This window comes from Microcaecilia unicolor, chromosome 2 (assembly GCF_901765095.1).
Source record: "Microcaecilia unicolor chromosome 2, aMicUni1.1, whole genome shotgun sequence".
Classification (NCBI taxonomy): Eukaryota; Metazoa; Chordata; class Amphibia; order Gymnophiona; family Siphonopidae; genus Microcaecilia; species Microcaecilia unicolor.
The window spans coordinates 241,994,168-242,014,801 of record NC_044032.1 but is presented as its reverse complement, the minus strand read 5'-3'; the positions used below and the strand labels follow the sequence as shown (position 1 = coordinate 242,014,801).

At 46.1% G+C, this 20,634-nt stretch overlaps 1 protein-coding gene across 1 annotated transcript in view; it reads left to right on the top strand.

The window, feature by feature from the left end:
• APBA1 (amyloid beta precursor protein binding family A member 1) overlaps window positions 1–20,157 on the top strand; it is a 294,305-nt gene extending 274,148 nt beyond the window's left edge. Inside the window, exons 10-12 of the mRNA XM_030193850.1 lie at window positions 10,553–10,672; window positions 17,573–17,713; window positions 18,464–20,157. Coding sequence (XP_030049710.1) covers window positions 10,553–10,672; window positions 17,573–17,713; window positions 18,464–18,535 — 333 coding nt within the window. The 3' untranslated portion in view covers window positions 18,536–20,157. The remainder of the gene's footprint in view (window positions 1–10,552; window positions 10,673–17,572; window positions 17,714–18,463) is intronic.
• The last annotated feature ends 477 nt before the right edge of the window (window positions 20,158–20,634 follow it).

Here is a 20,634-nt window from a genome sequence, read left to right as displayed (position 1 = left end):
CCTCCCCGGTTCTGAAGTTGACATCATAATGGCTACGGTGATGTCAGCCTGATCTACGGAGCCTAGCAGACCAACTCGGAATGAGCCATGGTCCCAGGCAGCAAGTCAGAACGTTGGAGGTGAGAATCTAATATAAAGAGTAGTTACTTACCTGTAACAGGTGTTCTCCGAAGACAGCAGGCTGCATATTCTCACAAGTGGGTGACGCCACGTCGGCCCCGGAGGATTTTAAAGCAAAATGTCAAAATCTCTTTACGGCGTTCCGTCGCGCGAGCGATCGTACTGCGCATGTGCGCACACCTCTTCCCGCTCGCCGTGCGGACACGCCCCTCAGTTAAATCCAAAAGATGGAGGAGACAACTCCAAAAGGGGAAGGTGGGAGGGTTTGTGAGAATATGCAGCCTGCTGTCTTCGGAGAACACCTGTTACAGGTAAGTAACTACTCTTTCTCCAAAGACAAGCAGGCTGATATTCTCACAAGTGGGGTATCCCTAGCTTCCAGGCTTACACAACACAACAAACAGTGGTCAATTGAGTCTCGCAACGGCGAGGCCAGAATAAAATTGACCTGAAAAGAAGAAATATCTAAATGAGTGTAGCCTGGAACAGAACAAAAATGGGCTTAGGAGGGTTGGAGTTGGATTCTAAACCCCAAAGAAGTTCTGCAGCCCCGACTGCCTAAACCGACTGACGAGTCGGCTATTGCTGAAGGCAGTAGTAAGATGAAAATGTGTGGACTGATGACCACACCGCAGCTTTGCAGATCTCTTCAATAGTGACTGATCTTAGATGAGCCACCGACTCAGCCATGGCTCTAATTTTGTGAGCCGTGACATGGCCTTCTAGAGTCAGTCCAGCTTGGACAAAAATGAAGGAGATGCACTCTGCTATCCAAGAAGAAATTATGCAGTTTCCGACAGCAACTGGCATTAAAAGAAATAAACAACTGGGCGGACCGTCCGAGGGAGCTCGTCTGCTCCACGCAAAAAGTGCGGAGCTTGCTTTCTCCAGGGCTTGTAAGATGAGGGAGAAAGAATGTTGGCAAGACAACTGACTGGATCAGCTGGTACTCTGATACCAGCACCAGTAAGAACTTTGTCTGCATGCAGAGAACTACTCTGTTAAGATGAGAAGTAAGGTAAGGCGCTTGAGCTACTAGAGACCGAAGCTCACCGACCTTACGAGTTGAAGGAACAGCCACTAAGGAAAACGACCTTCCAGGTCCAATACTTCAGATGGCAGGAATCCAGTGGCCCGAATTGAGCTTGCAGCAGCTGGATGAAAACGACATTGGAACCCCAAGATACTGGATAAGGAGTGATAGGAACTCTGACCGAAGCATAAGAGCCAACTGTCAAAATTATTGTGGGTGCTAAGCCCAAGAGAAATAATCTCCCCTAGACACATACAAGGAATTCTCTCAATATTGGGGGAGAGATAAACCTCTCGTGAAGTGGACAGCTAAAGGCTGACTTTTCACACGTTGATGATAAGCTCTATTGCACAAAGATGAATACTGACAGAGTTGGTCTTGAGACCAGACTCAGACAGGTGTAGAAAGAACTCAAGCAAGGTCTGTATAAGACAAGATGCAGGATCTAGGGCCTTGCTGTCACACTAGACGGCAAACCTCTTCCATGAAAAAGAATAACACCTCTTTGTGAAATCTTTTCTGAAAGCAAGCAAGAGTCGGGAGACACTCTGGAAAACTCAACGAAACCCCACTCTCAACATCCAGACCGTGTGAGCCAGAGATTGGAGGTTGGGATGTAGAAGTGCCCCCTCGTTCTGCGTAATGAGAGCTGGAAAACATTCCAACTCCAGAAGAAGAGGGAATCCTATCTGACGCAGCTAGAAAAGAGCAATCAGAATCATGGCTCCACAATCTTGCTTGAGAAACAGCAAAGTCTTTTCCACCAGATGTATGGGAGGATGCGCATACGGAAAACCTGTCTCCCAAAGAAGGAGAAAGGCATCCGATGGTAGCCTGCCGTGAACCTGCAGCCTGGAACAGAACTGAGGGACTTTGCGATTGGACTAAGTAGCAAAAGATCCACTGAGGGGTCTTTCGAACTATAGGCATGCTCAACTGTAGCATTATCCTGCTCAGCCTGTCGGCCAGACTGCTGTTTACGCCAATTAGATAAGTGGCTTGGAGAAAACATGCCGCATTGCGGGCCCACCGCTACATCTGCATGGCATCCTAACTCAGAGGGCAAGATCCAGTACTCCTTTGTTATCGAGTACATCACAACCCGATTGTTTGTTGAATTAAAATAATTTGGTTGGATAGCCAGGAGGGATGCAACCTTCGTCAGCAGCTTTTGACTGAGTAAGATGCCTCAGAATCAAAATAGAGAGAATTAACTACCTCTGAGGGGAATACCGAAGACTGGCGAACAGTCGGGTTACATCCTCTAGATACCCTAAACTTGATACCACTGGGAAGCTAGGATGCACTGAGCGGATGTCATGTGCAAAAGTGCCATGGGAGTTACATGAACTGCGGAAGCCATGTGTCTAGAAGTCTCAATATGTACTGTGCTGTAATCTGTTGAGACGGGCAATCATCGTGTTAAGGGAACACATGCACTCCCAGTCCATGAAGATACGCTGCAACAACAGCCAGGCACTAGGAAAAAAACATACTCTGGATGCAAAGAGAGTATAAGTATCCTGTAAATCCAGAGAGCATAACCAATCGTTTTCCTGAAGTATGGGAAGAAGGATGCCCAGGGAAAGCATCCTGAACCAAATCTGTTTAGGCCCCTTATGTCTATGATGGGACGCAACCCACAAAGAAAGACCTGGAATAGAATCTCAACCCTTCTTGCCCTGGTGGAACGGGCTCGACTGCATTGGCGCTGAGAAAAGCAGAGAGTTCCTCTGCAAGTACTCACTTTTGATGGAAGCTAAAGGATTAAGCTTCCAATGAACAATGTGGAGGGTTTGATTCCAGATTGAGAATGTATCCTAACTGGACTAGTTGAAAAACCCCACCGGTTGGAGGATAAAGAAGTCACCTTTGGTGGAGAAAATGTAAACTTCCCCCCCGACAGGCAGAATGGCCGGTACGGACATTTTTTTTTTTTTTTTTTTTTTAGTGGCTATACTGAATTGGAGCCAGTCAAAAACCCCTCTGTTTCCTGGGGAATAGCTGCAGGGGCCTGATTAGGTGCACGCCGCTGACTAGAACGAGCGTGCTGAGGCATAGCCCGAACCGGCTGTCGAGAAGTAGGAGTATAGGTACGACCCCTTAAGGCACAAGGAAAACTACTCCTCTCTCTAAAGAACTTCCAAGATGAGGAAGTGTATGTACAGCATATCTACAGTTTTCTGCTGAGTCTCCTCCTCCAGGAGAGGGGCACACAGTCATGAGAGTCTGCGCATCACTGTACCTAGAGCAGAAATCTAGGTGTTACATTACAAGTGTCGAAAATGCCCTTGGACAGGAACCTGCGACACACCGTGTGCTACCTGACCACTTGGTGAAAAGGTCTAGCCTACTCCGGTGGGAATGCTCGTAAAGATCTGACAAGACTTGATTTGGGATGCGATCATGCCAGCCTGGTACGCCATTCTCCAAAAGAGGCTAAGGATGTATGCTCTGGCCCCGGGGGCGCCGAAGTAAGTTCTTAGAACTCCTATCTGTTCTGAGTGCAGAAGACTCAGGTGAAGATAGTAGTCCAGGACCTCTAGCATCTGGGCATTGGGATTCACAATCTCCACTGTAATGTCAGATGACCATCATTGAATTGAACTAACTACTCAAACAGAGCAGCTCAGATCCAAACACGTCCGATATGGAGGCTACTATGGGTCGAGAAGTTGCCCCAGTAGGGTGCGAACACCCATACCAGAGGCAGCATCGGTGAAGGAGACCAGGTGAAAAGCCAGATGCCGCAGGAGGCGGTAGCACCCATGGCATCCAATGGTACCCATGGTCCCGAAGCCAAGGACAAAGTCTGGAAATGCAAGGGAATCGAAAACCAGACTGCTAGACCATGGCACCGACGGTACCGATGATACACATGGTACCGATGATACACATGGTACCGATGGTACCCATGGTACTTGGTACCGATGATAGTCATGGTATCTGGTATCGATGGTACCCATGATACCTGGTACCGATGGTAGCCATGACATGTGGTACCAATGGTACCCATGATATCCGGCACCAACAGCACCGACGGTACCGATGGTACACATGGCATCGACGGTGCTCATGACACCTGGTACCAATGGCACCCATGGCACCGATGGTACCTGGTCATGATATCTGGTATCGATGGTACTCATGTGCCGACGGCATCCATGATACCTGATACCCATGTATCCACGGTACCGACGATACCTGATACTATGGTACCGATGGTAGTCATGATACTCGGTACCGATGGGCGATGATACCTGGTACCGATAGTCGATGGTGCCCATGATACCTGGTGCTGATGGTGCCCATGATTCCCGGTACCGACAGCACCCATGGCACCGATGACACTCGGCATCAACGGCACCCATGGTACCGATGATACCCGGTGCCGACGGGACCCATGGTACCGATGATACCCAGTACCGACGGGACCCATGACACCGACCATGGTACCAATGTAGTTGGTATCGATACTCCTCGGTACCGACGCACCGATGATATTCGGTACCGACAGTATCCATGGCACCGATGATACTCGGTACCGACGGCACTCATGGCACCGATGATACCCGGTACCGACAGCACCCATGGCACCGATGACACTCGGCATCGACGGCACCCATGGTACCGATGATACCCGGTGCCGACGGGACCCATGGTACCGATGATACCTGGTACCGACGTACCGGTGCATCGACGTCCAATGCCAGGATACCTCCATAACAGAGGGAGCAACGCTCTCGGCACCGACTGATGTCTGAAGCCCGGATACCTCCATAACCGAGGGAGCAAAGCTCTGGGCATCTCCTTTGGGCATCCCTGGCAGAGTAGAATACGTCTCGTTTCTTTGAGACACTACTTGCGCTTCACAGGGAGATGATCCGGCCCAAGACACATCCGCCGATGCGCCCGAATGACCTGCCAAGCAGGAGGCGCCGAGGCAGGTGGAGACCTATTCGATGCATAACTATACCCAGCGTGCATCGGTCTCTGTCGGACTCCAGAATGATCTCCTTTGGGCATCCCTGGCAGAGTAGAATACGTCTCGTTTCTTTGAGACACTACTTGCGCTTCACAGGGAGATGATCCGGCCCAAGACACATCCTCCGATGCGCCCGAATGACCTGCAGAGCAGGAGGCGCCGAGGCGGGTGGAGACTCACTTCAAAGGTTACACCACTGATATTGTGTCACCAGGTTGCCCATTCAGTGGCTGACCAGGGATGCACCTGCTTAGGTTCCTGGTTTTTCCTGTGACATACACCTTTACCACTTGTTGGGGCTTAAAGACAGTGGTGTGCTGGAGCAGGCTGTCACAGCTCTGGAGAGCCATTTGTAAAGTTTTAATAAATGGATCCTAAAAATGTGGGCTTGTTTAGTTTGCTGGCTATAGAGAGCCCACAGATAACAATATACCAGCACTTTCAAGAAAAAAGAAAAGAGAAGCTTATATGCTTTGTTCAGGCACAGCCCCTTGTGACTCTGGCAATTACTTAAATTTTTTCTTGCCTCAGGTACAAAAAATACCTGTATATATAAGCCACAATGAGCCTGCCATGAAAAGTACAAATGAAAAAATAAAAAAGAGATTTAACTCCGAAGACCTGAAGAAAACACGAAGCCCTAACGAACTCCGTGTCTCCTCAGACGCGGAAAAAGAAAAACTGAGGGGCGTGTCCGCACGGCGAGCGGGAAGAGGTGTGCGCACATGCGCAGTACGATCGCTCGCGCGACGGAACGCCGTAAAGAGATTTTGAGATTTTGCTTTAAAATCCTCCGGGGCCGACGTGGCGTCACCCACTTGTGAGAATATCAGCCTGCTTGTCTTTGGAGAATAAAACGCACCGTGAACGTTCTGAAGACAACGTTCTGAAGTCACTCAAACACTTCCTGAAGGGTTCGTGGATTCATGGTGTGAAGCCACCCAGCCGTCTCTGCCCCGCCCTCGCGTCAAACGTCATGACGTCGAAGGCGGGAAAAAAAAAAACGGATCGCGAGGGCGGAAAAACAAACAAACAAACTGATTGCACCCACGCACGGTGCGTTTTAATATATTAGATTTACCTCCGTGGTGGCGGTTCCGGCAGCGCAGCGTCAGGGAAGGAGGCGGCGCTCCCGACGTCTCTAGCCTTCCCTTCGCTGTGTTCCGCCTTCTTCTGACGTCAAGGATGACATCAGAAGAAGGCGGAACAAAGCGAAGGGAAGGCTAGATGTCGGGAGCGCCGCCTCCTTCCCTGATGCTGCGCTGCCGGAACCGCCACCACGGAGGTAAATTTAAAAAGAAAAACAAAAGAAAAGGGATGTTGGGGGGGGAGAGAAGAGGGTGGGCAGTAAAGTTGAACAATGGGCGCAGGAGGGCAGGGGAGAAACGACAGCATGGATGCGAAGGGGGGGGGGCATGGATGCGAAGGGGAGGGGAAGAAGAGGGCGGGCCAGGCTGGGACATGGGAGAGAGAGGAGCATGGATGCGAGGGGGGGTCATGGAAGGAAGAGAGGGGAATTGCTGGAAAAGGAAGAATGGAGGGAGCAGGGGACAGAGGAGCATGGATTGGGAGGGCAGGCCTCAGGGAGAGAGGGAAATTGCTGGAAAGGGATGAATGGAGGGGGCAGGGGACAGAGGAGCATGGATGGGCATGGATTGGGAGGGCAGGGCTCAGGGAGAGAGGGGAATTGCTGGAAAGGGATGAATGGAGGGGGCAGGGGACAGAGGAGCATGGATGGGCATGGATTGGGAGGGCAGGGCTCAGGGAGAGAGGGGAATTGCTGGATAGGGATGAATGGAGGGGACAGATGGGCATGGATGGATATGGATTGCAGGGCAGGGCTCAGGGAGAGAGGGGAATTGCTGAATAGGGATGAATGGAGGGGGCAGGTGACAGAGGAGCATGGATGGGCATGGATTGGGAGGGCAGGGCTCAGGGAGAGAGGGGAATTGCTGGATAGGGATGAATGGAGGGGACAGATGGGCATGGATGGATATGGATTGCAGGGCAGGGCTCAGGGAGAGAGGGGAATTGCTGGATAGGGATGAATGGAGGGGGCAGGTGACAGAGGAGCATGGATGGGCATGGATTGGGAGGGCAGGGCTCAGGGAGAGAGGGGAATTGCTGGAAAAGGATGAATGGAGGGGGCAGGGGACAGATGGGCATGGATTGGGAGGGCAGGGCTCACACTCTCTCTCTCATATACAATGTCTTTCTGACTCTCACTCTCACACACTCTGTCTCACACTGTATCACATTCACTCTCTATGTGCCACACAGTCACTCACACACTCGCTTGGTCTCATACACTCACTCTCACAGAGAATCTGTGTCTCACACACACTCTCTCTCTCGCACACACACACACACTCTCACACTGTGTCTCACATACACACTTGCACACACTCATTCTCACACACACACTCTCTCACAAACACACTCACACCCAGACTCACTCTCTCTCTCACACACACACACACACACTCACACTTTCACTCTGACTCTCACACAGTCACTCTCACATACACTCTCCCAAACATACACACTCCAAGGAAAACCTTGCTAGCGCCCGTTTCATTTGTGTCAGAAACGGGCCTTTTTTACTAGTTATTATATAGGAAGAGTTTGTCCAGTGTGCCTTTAGATCCTCTGCTATGTTTTATTAGATCAGAACTCTTTATGGATGAATTAAACCCATGTCATTTTCCTTATCTCATGCAGGTTCGTTGGTTAATTTCTATTGCTGAGGCAGCCATGTGGCTGAGGTGGTGTAGGAGATCCTGCTTTGGATCCCCTCCCTACCCACCCACCCTCTATTGCAGCTAGTCTGCACTTCGTGGTGCATTTGGAATCCAAGTTTGGATCCCCTGCACAAAGTACCTGGTACTTTGAGAGAACAGCATTCAGGCTTGCTGAAAGAAGGCTGCTGTTAGTAATCAAAACCACTCAAGTGAATAAAAAAACTGGCACACTGATATGTAAATTGAATAGATCAACCCAATTCAATAAAAGATAACTTGGATTGAAATTACAAGTGGGAGGAAAAACCTCATACTTCTGTGGCCAACCGTAGTCCATCAAATCAGACTACAAAATAAACAAATTAGGGGCCCACAGTTATAAAGTAATCATTGGTTAAAACACCTCCCCAAAATGTCCAATTCAAAATTTGTTACAAATCAAAAGGTAATGTTTATATAAACTGTGTTTCTGTGAACTGCTCAAAAGCGCTTATCTTGAGTCTTGCTAACGTCTGTTCTCAAACACTCAGTACTGGTCGGGTCAGAAATCAAGCAGTGAGGTTCCGATGGACCCGTTTCGCTTCTGCTTCCTCTAGAGACCTTCACTGTTCCCCGATATTTCGGAATGAATGTGTAACTAAACAGCCAGCAAGACTCAAGATAAGCGCTTTTGAGCAGTTCACAGAAACACAGTTTATATAAACATTACCTTTTGATTTTAACAAATTTTGAATTGGACATTTTGGGGAGGTGTTTTAACCAATGATTACTTTATAACTGTGGGCCCCTAATTTGCTTATTTTGTAGTTGATTTGATGGACTACGGTTGGCCACAGAAGTATGAGGTTTTTCCTCCCACTTGTAATTTCAATCCAAGTTATCTTTTATTGAATTGGGTTGATCTATTCAATTTACATACCAGTGTGCCAGTTTTTTGATTCACGTGAGTGGTTTTGGTGTGCAACACATGAGCATAGTGAATCTGATCTGTCATTATTTCACTTGCTGTTAGTGATCAACCAGCAGTGCTGAGGTTGCTCCATCAGAGAAGATGCTTCTGTCTCTCCCACTGGCTAGGGGGCTCCTAGTTGCCTGGGCCAGATTATTTAGAGAGGGGTGAGGATAGCAACAATTTAAAAAACAAAGACTACATTTCTCACATGTGTTTGTACAGTGCTGCATATGCCTAATATAGCACTGTAGAAATAATGGAATATCACTTAGCTAAATCCTGTTTGACAGCATGTACAGGCCCAAAAGAGCAGTACTGAAAAACAAAAATGTCTTTTTTTCCACTTCTGATTTCCATTTTTTTTTCTCAAGGACTGTTTAGACCTTTTTCAACGCTCATCCATCACTATTTAGTTAAAGTAAAACAGGGTTGTGCTGTTCTAATGTTTGGCACGTCTGCAGGCATAACACCAAACAGGAGGTCAGTACAGGAAGTTGAAAAATGGGACCAGTGTTTTAAAAGCTCAGTGCTTGGCTTTATAAGTAGGGCCATATCGAAGGCTGGGTGAGTGGTGCAATCACACAGGGTGCAAGGGAGACCAGGTGCCAAAATTGGCCTCTGTCCATTGTCTCATCTATTTGGCTGTGGCGCAGTGGGGGTGAGGCAGAGGTGAAAGAGGGCATGATGAGAGGAAACAATGAAGAATGGACAAGGATCTATAGAGTAAGGGTCACATGAAATGATATTCTAAAGCTGCTGCATCAGTTTAAAAATTTTCTAGGCCTTCGTGGTACAGTGGAAGAAAAATCTTTCTGGGAAATGCTTGGATAGAGATGTAAATTTCCAGAGAATTTTGAACTGAGGGGAAAGCTTGGAAATTTGAGAAATAATTAGCAATTATACTCAAGTGACAATATAGTACATAGTGCACACAGACGTGTATTAAATACTTTTTTGAACAATTACTAGGAAATGAGATGCTACTAGGTTATTGGAGGGAAGCAACAAGGGGATGCAACTAGACATCAGTACCTTTTTTTAAGTTGGGAGGAAGGGGAAAAGGGGGGGAGGGTCAGTGCCAACAGACAGAGTGGCAGAGATCAAGGCCAATGCAGACCACTGGAAAGTTGTTTGTTTTATTTTTTTGTTTTTTTTATGTCACCCTTCCAGTAGGGGCCTGAGCCAATCACCATTCATACACTGACAGGAAGGGTGACATTTAGCAATGAACTGCAGGTTACTGCTATGATTTTAACACACAAATAATTTGCACACTCATTGAATACTGCATCCCGCAGCCTTTTCCCGGCTGTAATTTTACGGTAGAGCTGCGGCTGTACCGCAAGGCTTGCTTCATCTGCCCCTGAATATTTAATGTGTATTGCATGAAAACCAGATGTGGTGAGGGTTCTCAGGGACTGGATTTAGGAATCCCAATTATTTAGACCAGTGCTTCAAAACCGACTCCTGACGGCACACCCATCCAGTTGGGTTTTCAGAATATGCATGAGACAGGTTTGCATGCACTGTTTCCATGGTATGCAAACCTATCTCTTGTATATTCATTGTGGATATCCTGAAAACCTGACTGACTGGGTGTGCCCCAAGGACGCGGTTGAGAAGCACTGATCTAGACATCTGAAATCATCTGTTTATAGATTTTTCAATGAAGATTAGTAGATATCGTGCACTAATTAATTCTTGTTTGTGGCACTTGAAAGGGTTTGAAAAACCAATCAAGAGTTAAACTGAACATTGTGAGATGCCCTCCAGTGACCACTGTCTTGATCAGGAGACCTGACCTCCGATATCAGCTTGGCTTCAGTGTACAGAATGGAATTGTAAGTATCCCTCAGTAAGTGCACAGCTTGGCATAGTTCTGTTTGTGACTGGGAGGAGGTGAGTGAGTAAGCTGGTTGGAAGGATCACACACACTCAGTAAATTCAGTGGAGCTGTGTTCCACTGCCTGTTGGTCAGAGGCAGGAAGATGTCACTTCCTTTCCAGAAGATTATGCATTGGCCTTGCTAAGATATGTGAGAAGACAAGAAAGCATGATACGTCTGTCAAGCTTCTGGTCAAGTGCTGCCCGGGAGGGAAAGGTTAGGACAGCCGTTGTAGTTGGTGATTCGATCATTAGGCATATAGATAGCTGGGTGGCTGGTGGACGTGAGGATCGCCTGGTGACTTGCCTGCCTGGTGCGAAGGTGGCGGACCTCATGCGTCACACCTAGATAGGATTTTAGATAGTGCTGGGGAGGAATCGGCTGTCTTGATACATGTGGATACCAATGATGTAGGAAAATGTGGGGGAGAGGTTCTGGAAGCCAAATTTAGGCTCTTAGGTAGAAAGCTCAAATCCAGATCCTCTAGTGTAGCATTTTCTGAAATGCTACCTGTTCCACGCACAGGGCCAAAGAGACAGGCAGAGCTCTGGAGTCTCAATGCGTGGATGAGACGATGGTGCAGGGAGGAGGGTTTTAGATTTGTTAGGAAGTGGGCAACATTCTGGGGAAGGGGGAGCCTATTCCGAAAGGATGAGCTCCACCTTAACCAGGGTGGGACCAGGCTGCTGGTATTGGCATTTAAAAAGGAGATAGAGCAGCTTTTAAACTAGAAACGGGGGGAAGGCTGACAGTCGCTCAAAAGCAGGGATAAGGTATCTTGCAAGGATACCTCACAAACAGGGAAGATAGGGTTTCTGGATAGTGAGGTTGCACAACAGACTGTGGTAGGCCAGGTGCCCTTAAATACAACCAAAGATCAGACAAAAGGTGGCAAATCATTAGTGTCAAGTACTAAGCATCATGCAAATAGGAACAACAAACATACTCTGAAATGTCTATATGCAAATGCTAGGAGTCTAAGAAATAAGATGGGAGAGTTGGAATCTACTGCACTAAATGAAATATTGGATACTAGTAAAAAAGGCCCGTTTCCGAAACCAATGAAACGGGCGCTAGCATGTGGTTTTTTTTGTGTGTGTGTATGTGTCACAGAGTTGTTTTGTGTGTGTGTGTGTGTGTGTGTGTGTGAGTGTGTGAGGGTGCGGTGTGTGTGCAGGTTGTTGATGTGTGTCTTTTTTTTTTGTTTTGTTTTTTGCTTGGTGGTTGGGGGATGTGCTGTGCTGGCAAAGTGGGTTGGATTGGTGTGTGGCTTTGAGGGTATGTTTCTGTTGTATTGTGTGTGTGTGGTTTTGTCTGTCAAGGAGGTTTGTGGAGGGGGGTCTTTCTGTTGGTGAAATGTAAATGTGGTTGTAGGGGGGTCAGCCTTTGTTGAGTGTTGTTTTTTTTTCCCCGTGTTTTTTTTTTGTGTTGTGCTGAGGCAGCAGTGTTGTTTTAAATGGGCGGAAGGTAGAGGAGCACGTTCTTTGTCTGTTGGTATTTTTTGGCCGTTTCAGGGCTGCTGTAGGGGAATGCTGGAAGAGAAATTTGCTGTTGGAAGCAGCGCCATCTTTTTCCATTGGGCTGGGGTTCTGGGCATCCTGGAGGTGGGTGACGGCTTGCCTGAGGACGGGGATGGTTGTTTTAAGTTGGCGGAAGGGAGAAGAGCACGGTCTCGGGCCGTCGGGGGGTGATCCGGTATGTTTGGTCCATTTCAGGCCGGCTGCAGGGGAATGCTGGAACATTTATGCGCTGAAGGAATCAGCGCCGTCTTTTTCCGGGTGCTCGGGGAATCCCCGAGGTGGGAGACAGCTTGCCTGAGGCTGGGGATGGTTGGGCACGTCCTTGGCCGCTTCGGCAAAAGGGGAAGAGGAAGGGGGTGGGGAGTTACCTGCAGCCGCCTGAGAAACCATGTATTCTTTGTTTGTTTTGTATTATTAGTTTGCATTTCTGTTGAAGAAAGAGTGGCTGCCTTTCGAATGATGGAGGTGGTGTGTCGGTGTGCGGTTGTTTCGTTAGTTTGGCAGCCACTCTTCAGCGATTCCTAGGCAGGGAAGGAGTACTCCTCTCCCTTCCTTGGTCGCTGTTTGCTGCTGGCTGGGTCGTGGGTAATCCTTCCAGCTGGGCCGCAGCTTTTCCTGTTCGCCCACGTCCCAGATGGTGATGGGCACGTTGTTTTCCGGCTCCTCTGACTCCATGTCAAGCGATCCCAAATATAGTCTATAGGCCCTCTGGCACTCTTCAGTACTGGCATTAGGCATTTAAAAATGTCTCCCCCCCCCCCCCCCCCCCCCGGTCTATTTTTGCACATACCCACAGCAGGAATATTCTTCTCTCATTCCAGTGGTGGTTCTGTGCTCTCCGTACTGCACAGATAATGAGCCATTCTGCTGGGGAATGCTCCTCCCTTATTGTCACATAGTTTCCTCTGATTGGTCCGTCTTACGTTGCCTAGTGTTGCCTGGGAACGGTGTTGTGATGGTCCTTTGTGTTTCAGAATGTTGAGGGTGTTTTTTCTGATTGGTCCGTCATGCGAGGGCGGGGCAGAGAGACATGGTCAGTGTTGTGGCTTCACCACCATGAATCCATGAACCCTTCAGTGAGTGACTGAGTGACTTCAGAACGTTGTCTTCAGAACGTTGAGGGTGAGTTTTATTATAGTAGATAATAGGCATTACTGAGACCTAGTGGAAGGAGGATAACCAGTGGGACACTGTCATACCGGGGTACAAAGTATATCGTAGTGATAGGGTGGACCGGACTGGTGGAGGGGTAGCATTGTATATTAACGAGAGCCTTGACTCAGATAGATTACAAATTCAGCAGGACACAAATCACACCTTTTGAATCATTGTGGGTTGAAATTCCATGTATAAAAGGAAAAAGGACGGTGATAGGAGTGTACTACCATCCGCCCTGCCACGATGAGCAGGTAGATGCAGAAATGATAAAAGAAATCAGAGACGCAAACAAAATGGGCAATGTGATAATAATGGGTGACTTCAATTATCCAAATATAGACTGGGTAAATGCAACATCGGGATACGCTAGAGAGGTACAATTCCTTGATGAAATCAGGGACAGCTTTATGGAGCAGCTGGTGCAGGAGCCGACGAGAGAAGGAAAAATTCTAGACTTGGTCCTTAGTGGAGCGCATGATCTGGTGAGGGACGTTATGGTACTGGGGCCGCTTGATAAACAGTGATCATAATATGATCAGTTTTGATATCAACCTTGAAGTAACTATACACAGGAAGTCAAATATGTTAGCGTTTAACTTTAAAAAAGGAGACTATGATAAAATGAGAACGGTAAAAAAAAACTTAGGGGGGCAACTGAGAGGGTAAAAACTGTACAACAGGCATGGACGCTGTTCAAAAATACCATCCTGGAGGCCCAGGCCAAACATATTCGGCAAATTAGAAAAGAAAGACGGAAGTCCAAAAGACAGCCGGCGTGGTTGAAAAGTGAGGTGAAGGAAGCTATTAGGGCTAAAAGAAACGCCTTCAGAAAATGGAAGAAGGAACCATCTGAAAATAACAAGCAGCAGCATAAGGAGTGTCAAAGCAAATGCAAGGCGCAGATAAAGAAGGCAAAGAGGGATTATGAAAAAAAGATAGCATTAAAGGCAAAAAAACATAGCAAAAATTTTTTTTCGGTATATTAAAATCAGGAAGCCGGCAAAAGAATCGGTTGGGCCGCTGGATGACAGAGGGGTAAAAGGGGCGATCAAGGAAGATAAAGACGTAGCGGAGAGATTGAATGAATTCTTTGCTTCGGTCTTCACCGAGGAAGATTTGGGTGGGATACCGGTGTCGGAAATGGTATTTCAAGCGGACGAGTCGGAGAAACTTACTGACTTCACGGTAAACCTGGAGGACGTAATGGGGCAGTTCAGCAAACTGAAGAGTAGCAAATCTCCTGGACTGGATGATATTCATCCTAGAGTACTGTTAGAACTGAAAAATGAGCTTGCGGAGCTACTGTTAGTGACATGCAATTTATCCTTAAAATCGAGCGTGGTACTGGAAGATTGGAGGGTGGCCAATGTAAAGCCGATTTTTAAAAAAGGTTCCAGGGGAGATCCTGGAAATTATAGACCAGTGAGTCTGACGTCGGTGCCGGGGAAAATGGTAGAGGCTATTATCAAAAACAAAATTACAGAGCACATCCGAGGACATGGATTACTGAGACCAAGTCAGAATGGCTTTTGTGTGGGGAAATCTTGCTTGACCAATTTACTTCAATTCTTTGAAGGAGTAAACAAGCATGTGGACAAAGGGGAGCCGGTTGATATCGTGTATCTGGATTTTCAAAAGGCGTTTGACAAGGTACCTCATGAAAGGCTACAGAGGAAATTGGAGGGCCATGGGATAGGAGGAAATGTCTTATTGTGGATTAAAAACTGGTTGAAGGATAGGAAACAGAGAGTGGGGTTAAATGGGCAGTATTCACAATGGAGAAGGGTAGTTAGTGGGGTTCCTCAAGGGTCTGTGCTAGGACAGCTGCTTTTTAATATATTTATAAATGATTTAGAGATGGGAGTAACTAGCGAGGTAATTAAATTTGCTGATGACACAAAGTTATTCAAAGTCGTTAACTTACGACAGGATTGTGAAAAATTACAAGAGGACCTTAGGAGACTGGGCGGCTAAATGGCAGATGACGTTTAATGTGAGCAAGTGCAAGGTGATGCATGTGGGAAAAAAGAACCCGAATTAAAGCTACTTCATGCAAGGTTCCATGTTAGGAGTTACGGACCAAGAAAGGGATCTGGGTGTCATCGTCGATAATACACTGAAACCTTCTGCTCAGTGTGCTGCTGCGGCTAGGAAAGCGAATAGAATGTTGGGTATTATTAGGAAAGGTATGGAAAACGGGTGTGAGGATGTTATAATGCTGTTGTATCGCTCCATGGTGCAACCGCACCTTGAGTATTGTGTTCAATTGTGATCGCCACATCTCAAGAAAGATATAGTAGAATGGGAAAAGGTGCAGCGAAGGGCGACTAAAATGATAGCGGGGATGGGACGACTTCCCTATGAAGAAAGACTAAGGAGGCTAGGGCTTTTCAGCTTGGAGAAGAGACGGCTGAGGGGAGACATGATAGAGGTATATAAAATAATGAGTGGAGTGGAACAGGTGGATGTGAAGCGTCTGTTCACGCTTTCCAAAAATACTAGGACTAGGGGGCATGTGATGAAACTACAATGTAGTAAATTTAAAACAAATCAGAGAAAATATTTCTTCACGCAATGCATAATTAAACTCTGGAATTCGTTGCCGGAGAACGTGGTGAAGGCGGTTAGCTTAGCAGAGTTTAAAAAGGGGTTAGACGGTTTCCTAAAGAAGAAGTCCATAAACCACTACTAAATGGACTTGGGAAAAATCCACAATTCCAGGAATAACATGTATAGAATGTTTGTACATTTGGGAAGCTCGCCAGGTGCCCTTGGCCTGGATTGGCCGCTGTCGTAGACAGGATGCTGGGCTCGATGGACCCTTGGTCTTTTCCCACTGTGGCATTACTTATGTACTTATGAATCTCTATGTTTTGCACTTGTTTATTTTTGAAAATGGACCAAAAAAAAACATCCAAAGCACAAAATCTTATTTGAAACAGTATTAAAAAAAAAAAAAAAAAAGATATCCGCTTTTCTTTTTTTGAAAATGACCTTATTTCCTATTCAGATTTTGGAGATTTGTGCAAAATGTCCAAAGCCGGACTTAGACGTCATATTGAAAATGCCCTTCCATGTAACTTTGTAAGTCTAAGTGCTTTGAAATTAATTGCCCATTTAATTTCATTCTCTGAGATAGGCCTTTCCAAGATCTCCAATTATGTTTGATCCAAAATTAGGAGATCTGTTATAGATAGATAGATAGACATCTTCTTCCAGGTCATTGTCCTCTGGTGCTCTATGTAGGGAGGTATGACTATATCACAAATCTCGCTATTATTCCTCACCTTGTCATTCATTGGCCATCATAAAGGCAAATTACGCCGGTTCCCACCCCATTGCCTCTCCAGGTTAGCTAGTAGTGCACTATTTGTATTTCCATAACAGTGAGAGAGTAATGTGCATTAAAGAGTGAGGCAGCTAGATTTAGTGGTTGTGATGCAGTGAAGCCTCTGGCTTGGAGATTTGGTGGCGGGGGGGGGGGGGGGGGGCAGTCTAGACCAGAGAGCTACCAGTTTTTAAGTTTATAAACAGTAGTGAAGTTGTCATATTTCTATTAATACTCTTTTGTTTTTAGCATACCTGACTGGGTTGTGATCAGCATAGTGCATATTTTTACTTAACCTTTAGTTCTCATTTTTGTTCCAGCACTCTCTTTTCATTCCTGATGGATTTGCATATCATTTGCATCAAGTATTACTATAGCTTTTAGCAGATTGTTAAAGTTAACTGTTTACTAAGTTTAGCACACATTTTAACTCACATTTTATTACATCAGCCGTTCTCTTCAAGATTTCTTAAAATGTATATTTTTCTTGCTTTCTTTTATTTGGATTATTTTCTAGGTAAAACTTTATAAATGGAAAGAGAGAGAGAGATGTCTTGTCTGTTTGATGGGTCATTTTGCCTTGCCTCTCTCTTCTTTCACGCAATTTTTGTCTATTTTGAATGATGGGAAGATTTCCTTCATCTTCCCAGGCACTGTTCAGCTTTTAATGTGAAGCATGGATGGTACTAGGCACAGGTAAATGGATTTTCTCATTTGCCACATGTGGGTGCAGTGCTTCTCTCTCAAACAAGAACACCAGAATGCTTCTGCAGAAAGTTGTTTTAAAACTTGTAGACTGCGCATTTTTTGTTTTTTAAATTGGATTGTAACTCTTGTGCACTCCTGTCAGATCTGCAGCCTTATGAGAGGGGGCATCGCAGAGCGAGGTGGCGTCCGCGTTGGCCATCGAATTATTGAAATCAATGGACAGAGCGTTGTAGCAACCCCGCATGAGAAGATTGTACATATCCTCTCCAATGCTGTTGGCGAGGTGAGAGCTGCACTTCATTCTGTACCCAGCACTCCGCAAACCTGTATATTGTCCCATTGTGCTCTGAATTCCAAGGGCCATTCACATGTGAATGAAACAGTGCTCTAGTTAGAGGGGAACTGAAACCATTTTTTTCTGTTTGGTCACAACAACCGAATCTGTGGCCAAAATTCACCACTCGATTTCAGACGAAACCGAAACTGGCCCAAAATGGAACGGTCACCTCCTTTCCTACTTCATTTCCCCGCCCTGAACAGAATGAGCCGCCACCAGCTCAACTGATACATAGGCCTAAGCCCCCCTCTCGAGTCTGCTGTATCATTGGTGGTCTAGAGGGGCAGGAACTGCTGTCCATGCCGGCTCCAATCTCAAAATGGCTGCAGAACCAGCATGGGCAGGAGAAACTGAAGATTGCTTCTGCCCCCCTCTAGACCACCAATGATACGGTAGGCTGGGAGGGGGAAGTTGACAGGGGGCTGGGCAACCGAAAATGCACTGGCATTTTTGGCCAAAACTGAAACAAGACTGAATCTGAATTTTGGGCCAGTTTTGGCACCGAAGCTGAAACTAAAATTCAGTCAACCTCTAGTTCCAGTACTCACCACACTTCTGTTCTGCATGGTGTTCCAGTACTGGGGTAGTCCACATTCTTCTTGCTCTGTTTTGAACATATGTAGTTTTCATTCTTGTCTTTTTCCTGTTTTGGTCTTTATGCTAATGTATGACTTGTTCATGTTCCTGCTTTCCCAGATTCACATGAAGACCATGCCAGCTGCCATGTACAGATTATTGACTGCACAGGAGCAACCGGTTTACATCTAGGGGTACCAGGGGCATCTCACCTTCACGACGTGCATGGAGGACATTTCTCCCTGTTTGTGGTTGTGTTCATCGTGCTGCATCTGCCTGTCTGCAGGAACTACTCTCTTGCACTTTCATCCTCGTTCTCTTTGTTTCTTTCTCTCGATCCTTCACATTGTGGCAGAGAGGAAGAAAATGCCCGCGAGTCTTTGCATCCTTTTTACGTAACGCGTAACCTCATCTCTCCATACAGAAGTAAAATCAGGCAACATTCCAACTAAGACTCACAATAATGAGGAAAGCGATGACGCTGCTATTTTAGGACAAGCCATTGAAAGCATTTGCTATATTTGATCATATATATTCCTTAAAATGAGCACACAGAGAGACACTGCTATCAAAAAGTACAAACCCTAATTTAAAAAAAATGGTACATGAGGGAGTATATGGTAGTGAAAGACTGCATGGTGTTTTTGTAGTACTCGGTCACCAAGTTTCCATTTTTTAACTTGCCTTTTTAGTGAGGTGAAGAGGAACCTAAATGATTTTTTTCTTTGTCAATGCAGAATTTTTAGTTGACACTTGAATTTTCCACATTCCTCTGCCCATCCCATATTGCTCCCTTCTTTATTTTTAAATTTACTGTAAGAATGCTTTTTTTTTTTTAATGACAGTATTGTATTTATTTTTTTAATAGTATAAAAGGGGAAAGAAGTAGTAGTTTGAAAACTCCTTGGTAATCAAAAATGATTTTCAAATTAACCAGCACAAAGCTCCACACTTGGCAATTTGAAAGCTTCCAGATGAGTGAGGGGGAAACTTAGCACACCCATTGCCCAAACTGGCTCTCCGTGGAGTGTCTGCCAGCATTCCAGATGCTGTCAACCCTACTAGTTAAGCCATATGGAGTCTCAAGGATCAGATGGGAACATCAAGAAGCGCTGTCATTTAAAGAGTTCAGGCTTACAAAAAGCTTTCCATTATTGTTCTGTTCCGCATTAAAACAAAAGTAAGAAAAGGAAATTACAGATGTTCTTGCATTACCATTTGTGGAAATTGATTAACCATCTTCAAGAGCATGGAGGAGTGTAGTGAGTAATTTTGAATGTTAGACACATTTAACTAATCCAAAGACCATTTGATTTTTACTGCTCTCTCTCTCTCGTTCTGAGGGAATAGGAGGCAAAAAAGGCTACAAATATTTTAGAACATAATCCTGTTCATTCCTCCTCCTCTATACACAGCAGACACAAAACTTCCAATATCTGGTCTGGACATGGTTCAATAAGGAAGTATTAGCAAATGGTGGCCTAGCAATTTATTTATGTATTTATATATTTATTATTTTGTATTTATTTGCCTGGGGCCAAGGTGGTAGAGTAAGACAGAGAAAAGCAGTGCACTATCTGTTGTGATGGAGGTGGACGTACAGGGGCCCTTTTACTAAGCTGCGGTAACAGGGGCCCTGCACTAGTAGCGGGCATGTGGTTTTGCTGCACACAGAGTCCCTTTTTACTACATCGGCTAAAAAGGTGGGGAAAAAAAGAATGGCCATGCGGTAAGTTCACACTTGATGCACAACCAGTCGGGGAGAGCACTTAACCGCCACCCATTGAGGTAACTGCTGCAGTCAAAAAAAAAAACCCAGAATAATTTTACGTAGCACCGGAAATGGCACGCAGTGGGGGCGGAGATGGTGCCAGCATCCGCGTTGGGCCAGCGATAGTTCTGGGTTGTCGCACAGCAACCCTTTAGTTAAAGGGCCCCATAGTTAGTTAACTTGCTACTCAGTTGTGTCTGATGTTGTCAGCATAGGACTAGAGAGGTAACATGGAATAATGTAATGACTGCTTGATTACCAAAAGAGGCACCATGCACCTGTCCTGATGGATAGATATTTAAGGACAAAGATCAAAGGGTATCCATTTGTCTTTAGAAGAAGGGCAGTTGGCATTTTTTGTCCATAAAAGGGTGCACTGTGTGACATGAGATGAGCAGTGGAACTGAAGCTACGGTACTACCACCCTTTGGATAACCCTTTTTGGAAACAAGGACCTATTGATATTTTCTTAATCAGAGAGAGCAACTCCTCAGCTACGGTTAAGAAACGAAAGCATTTA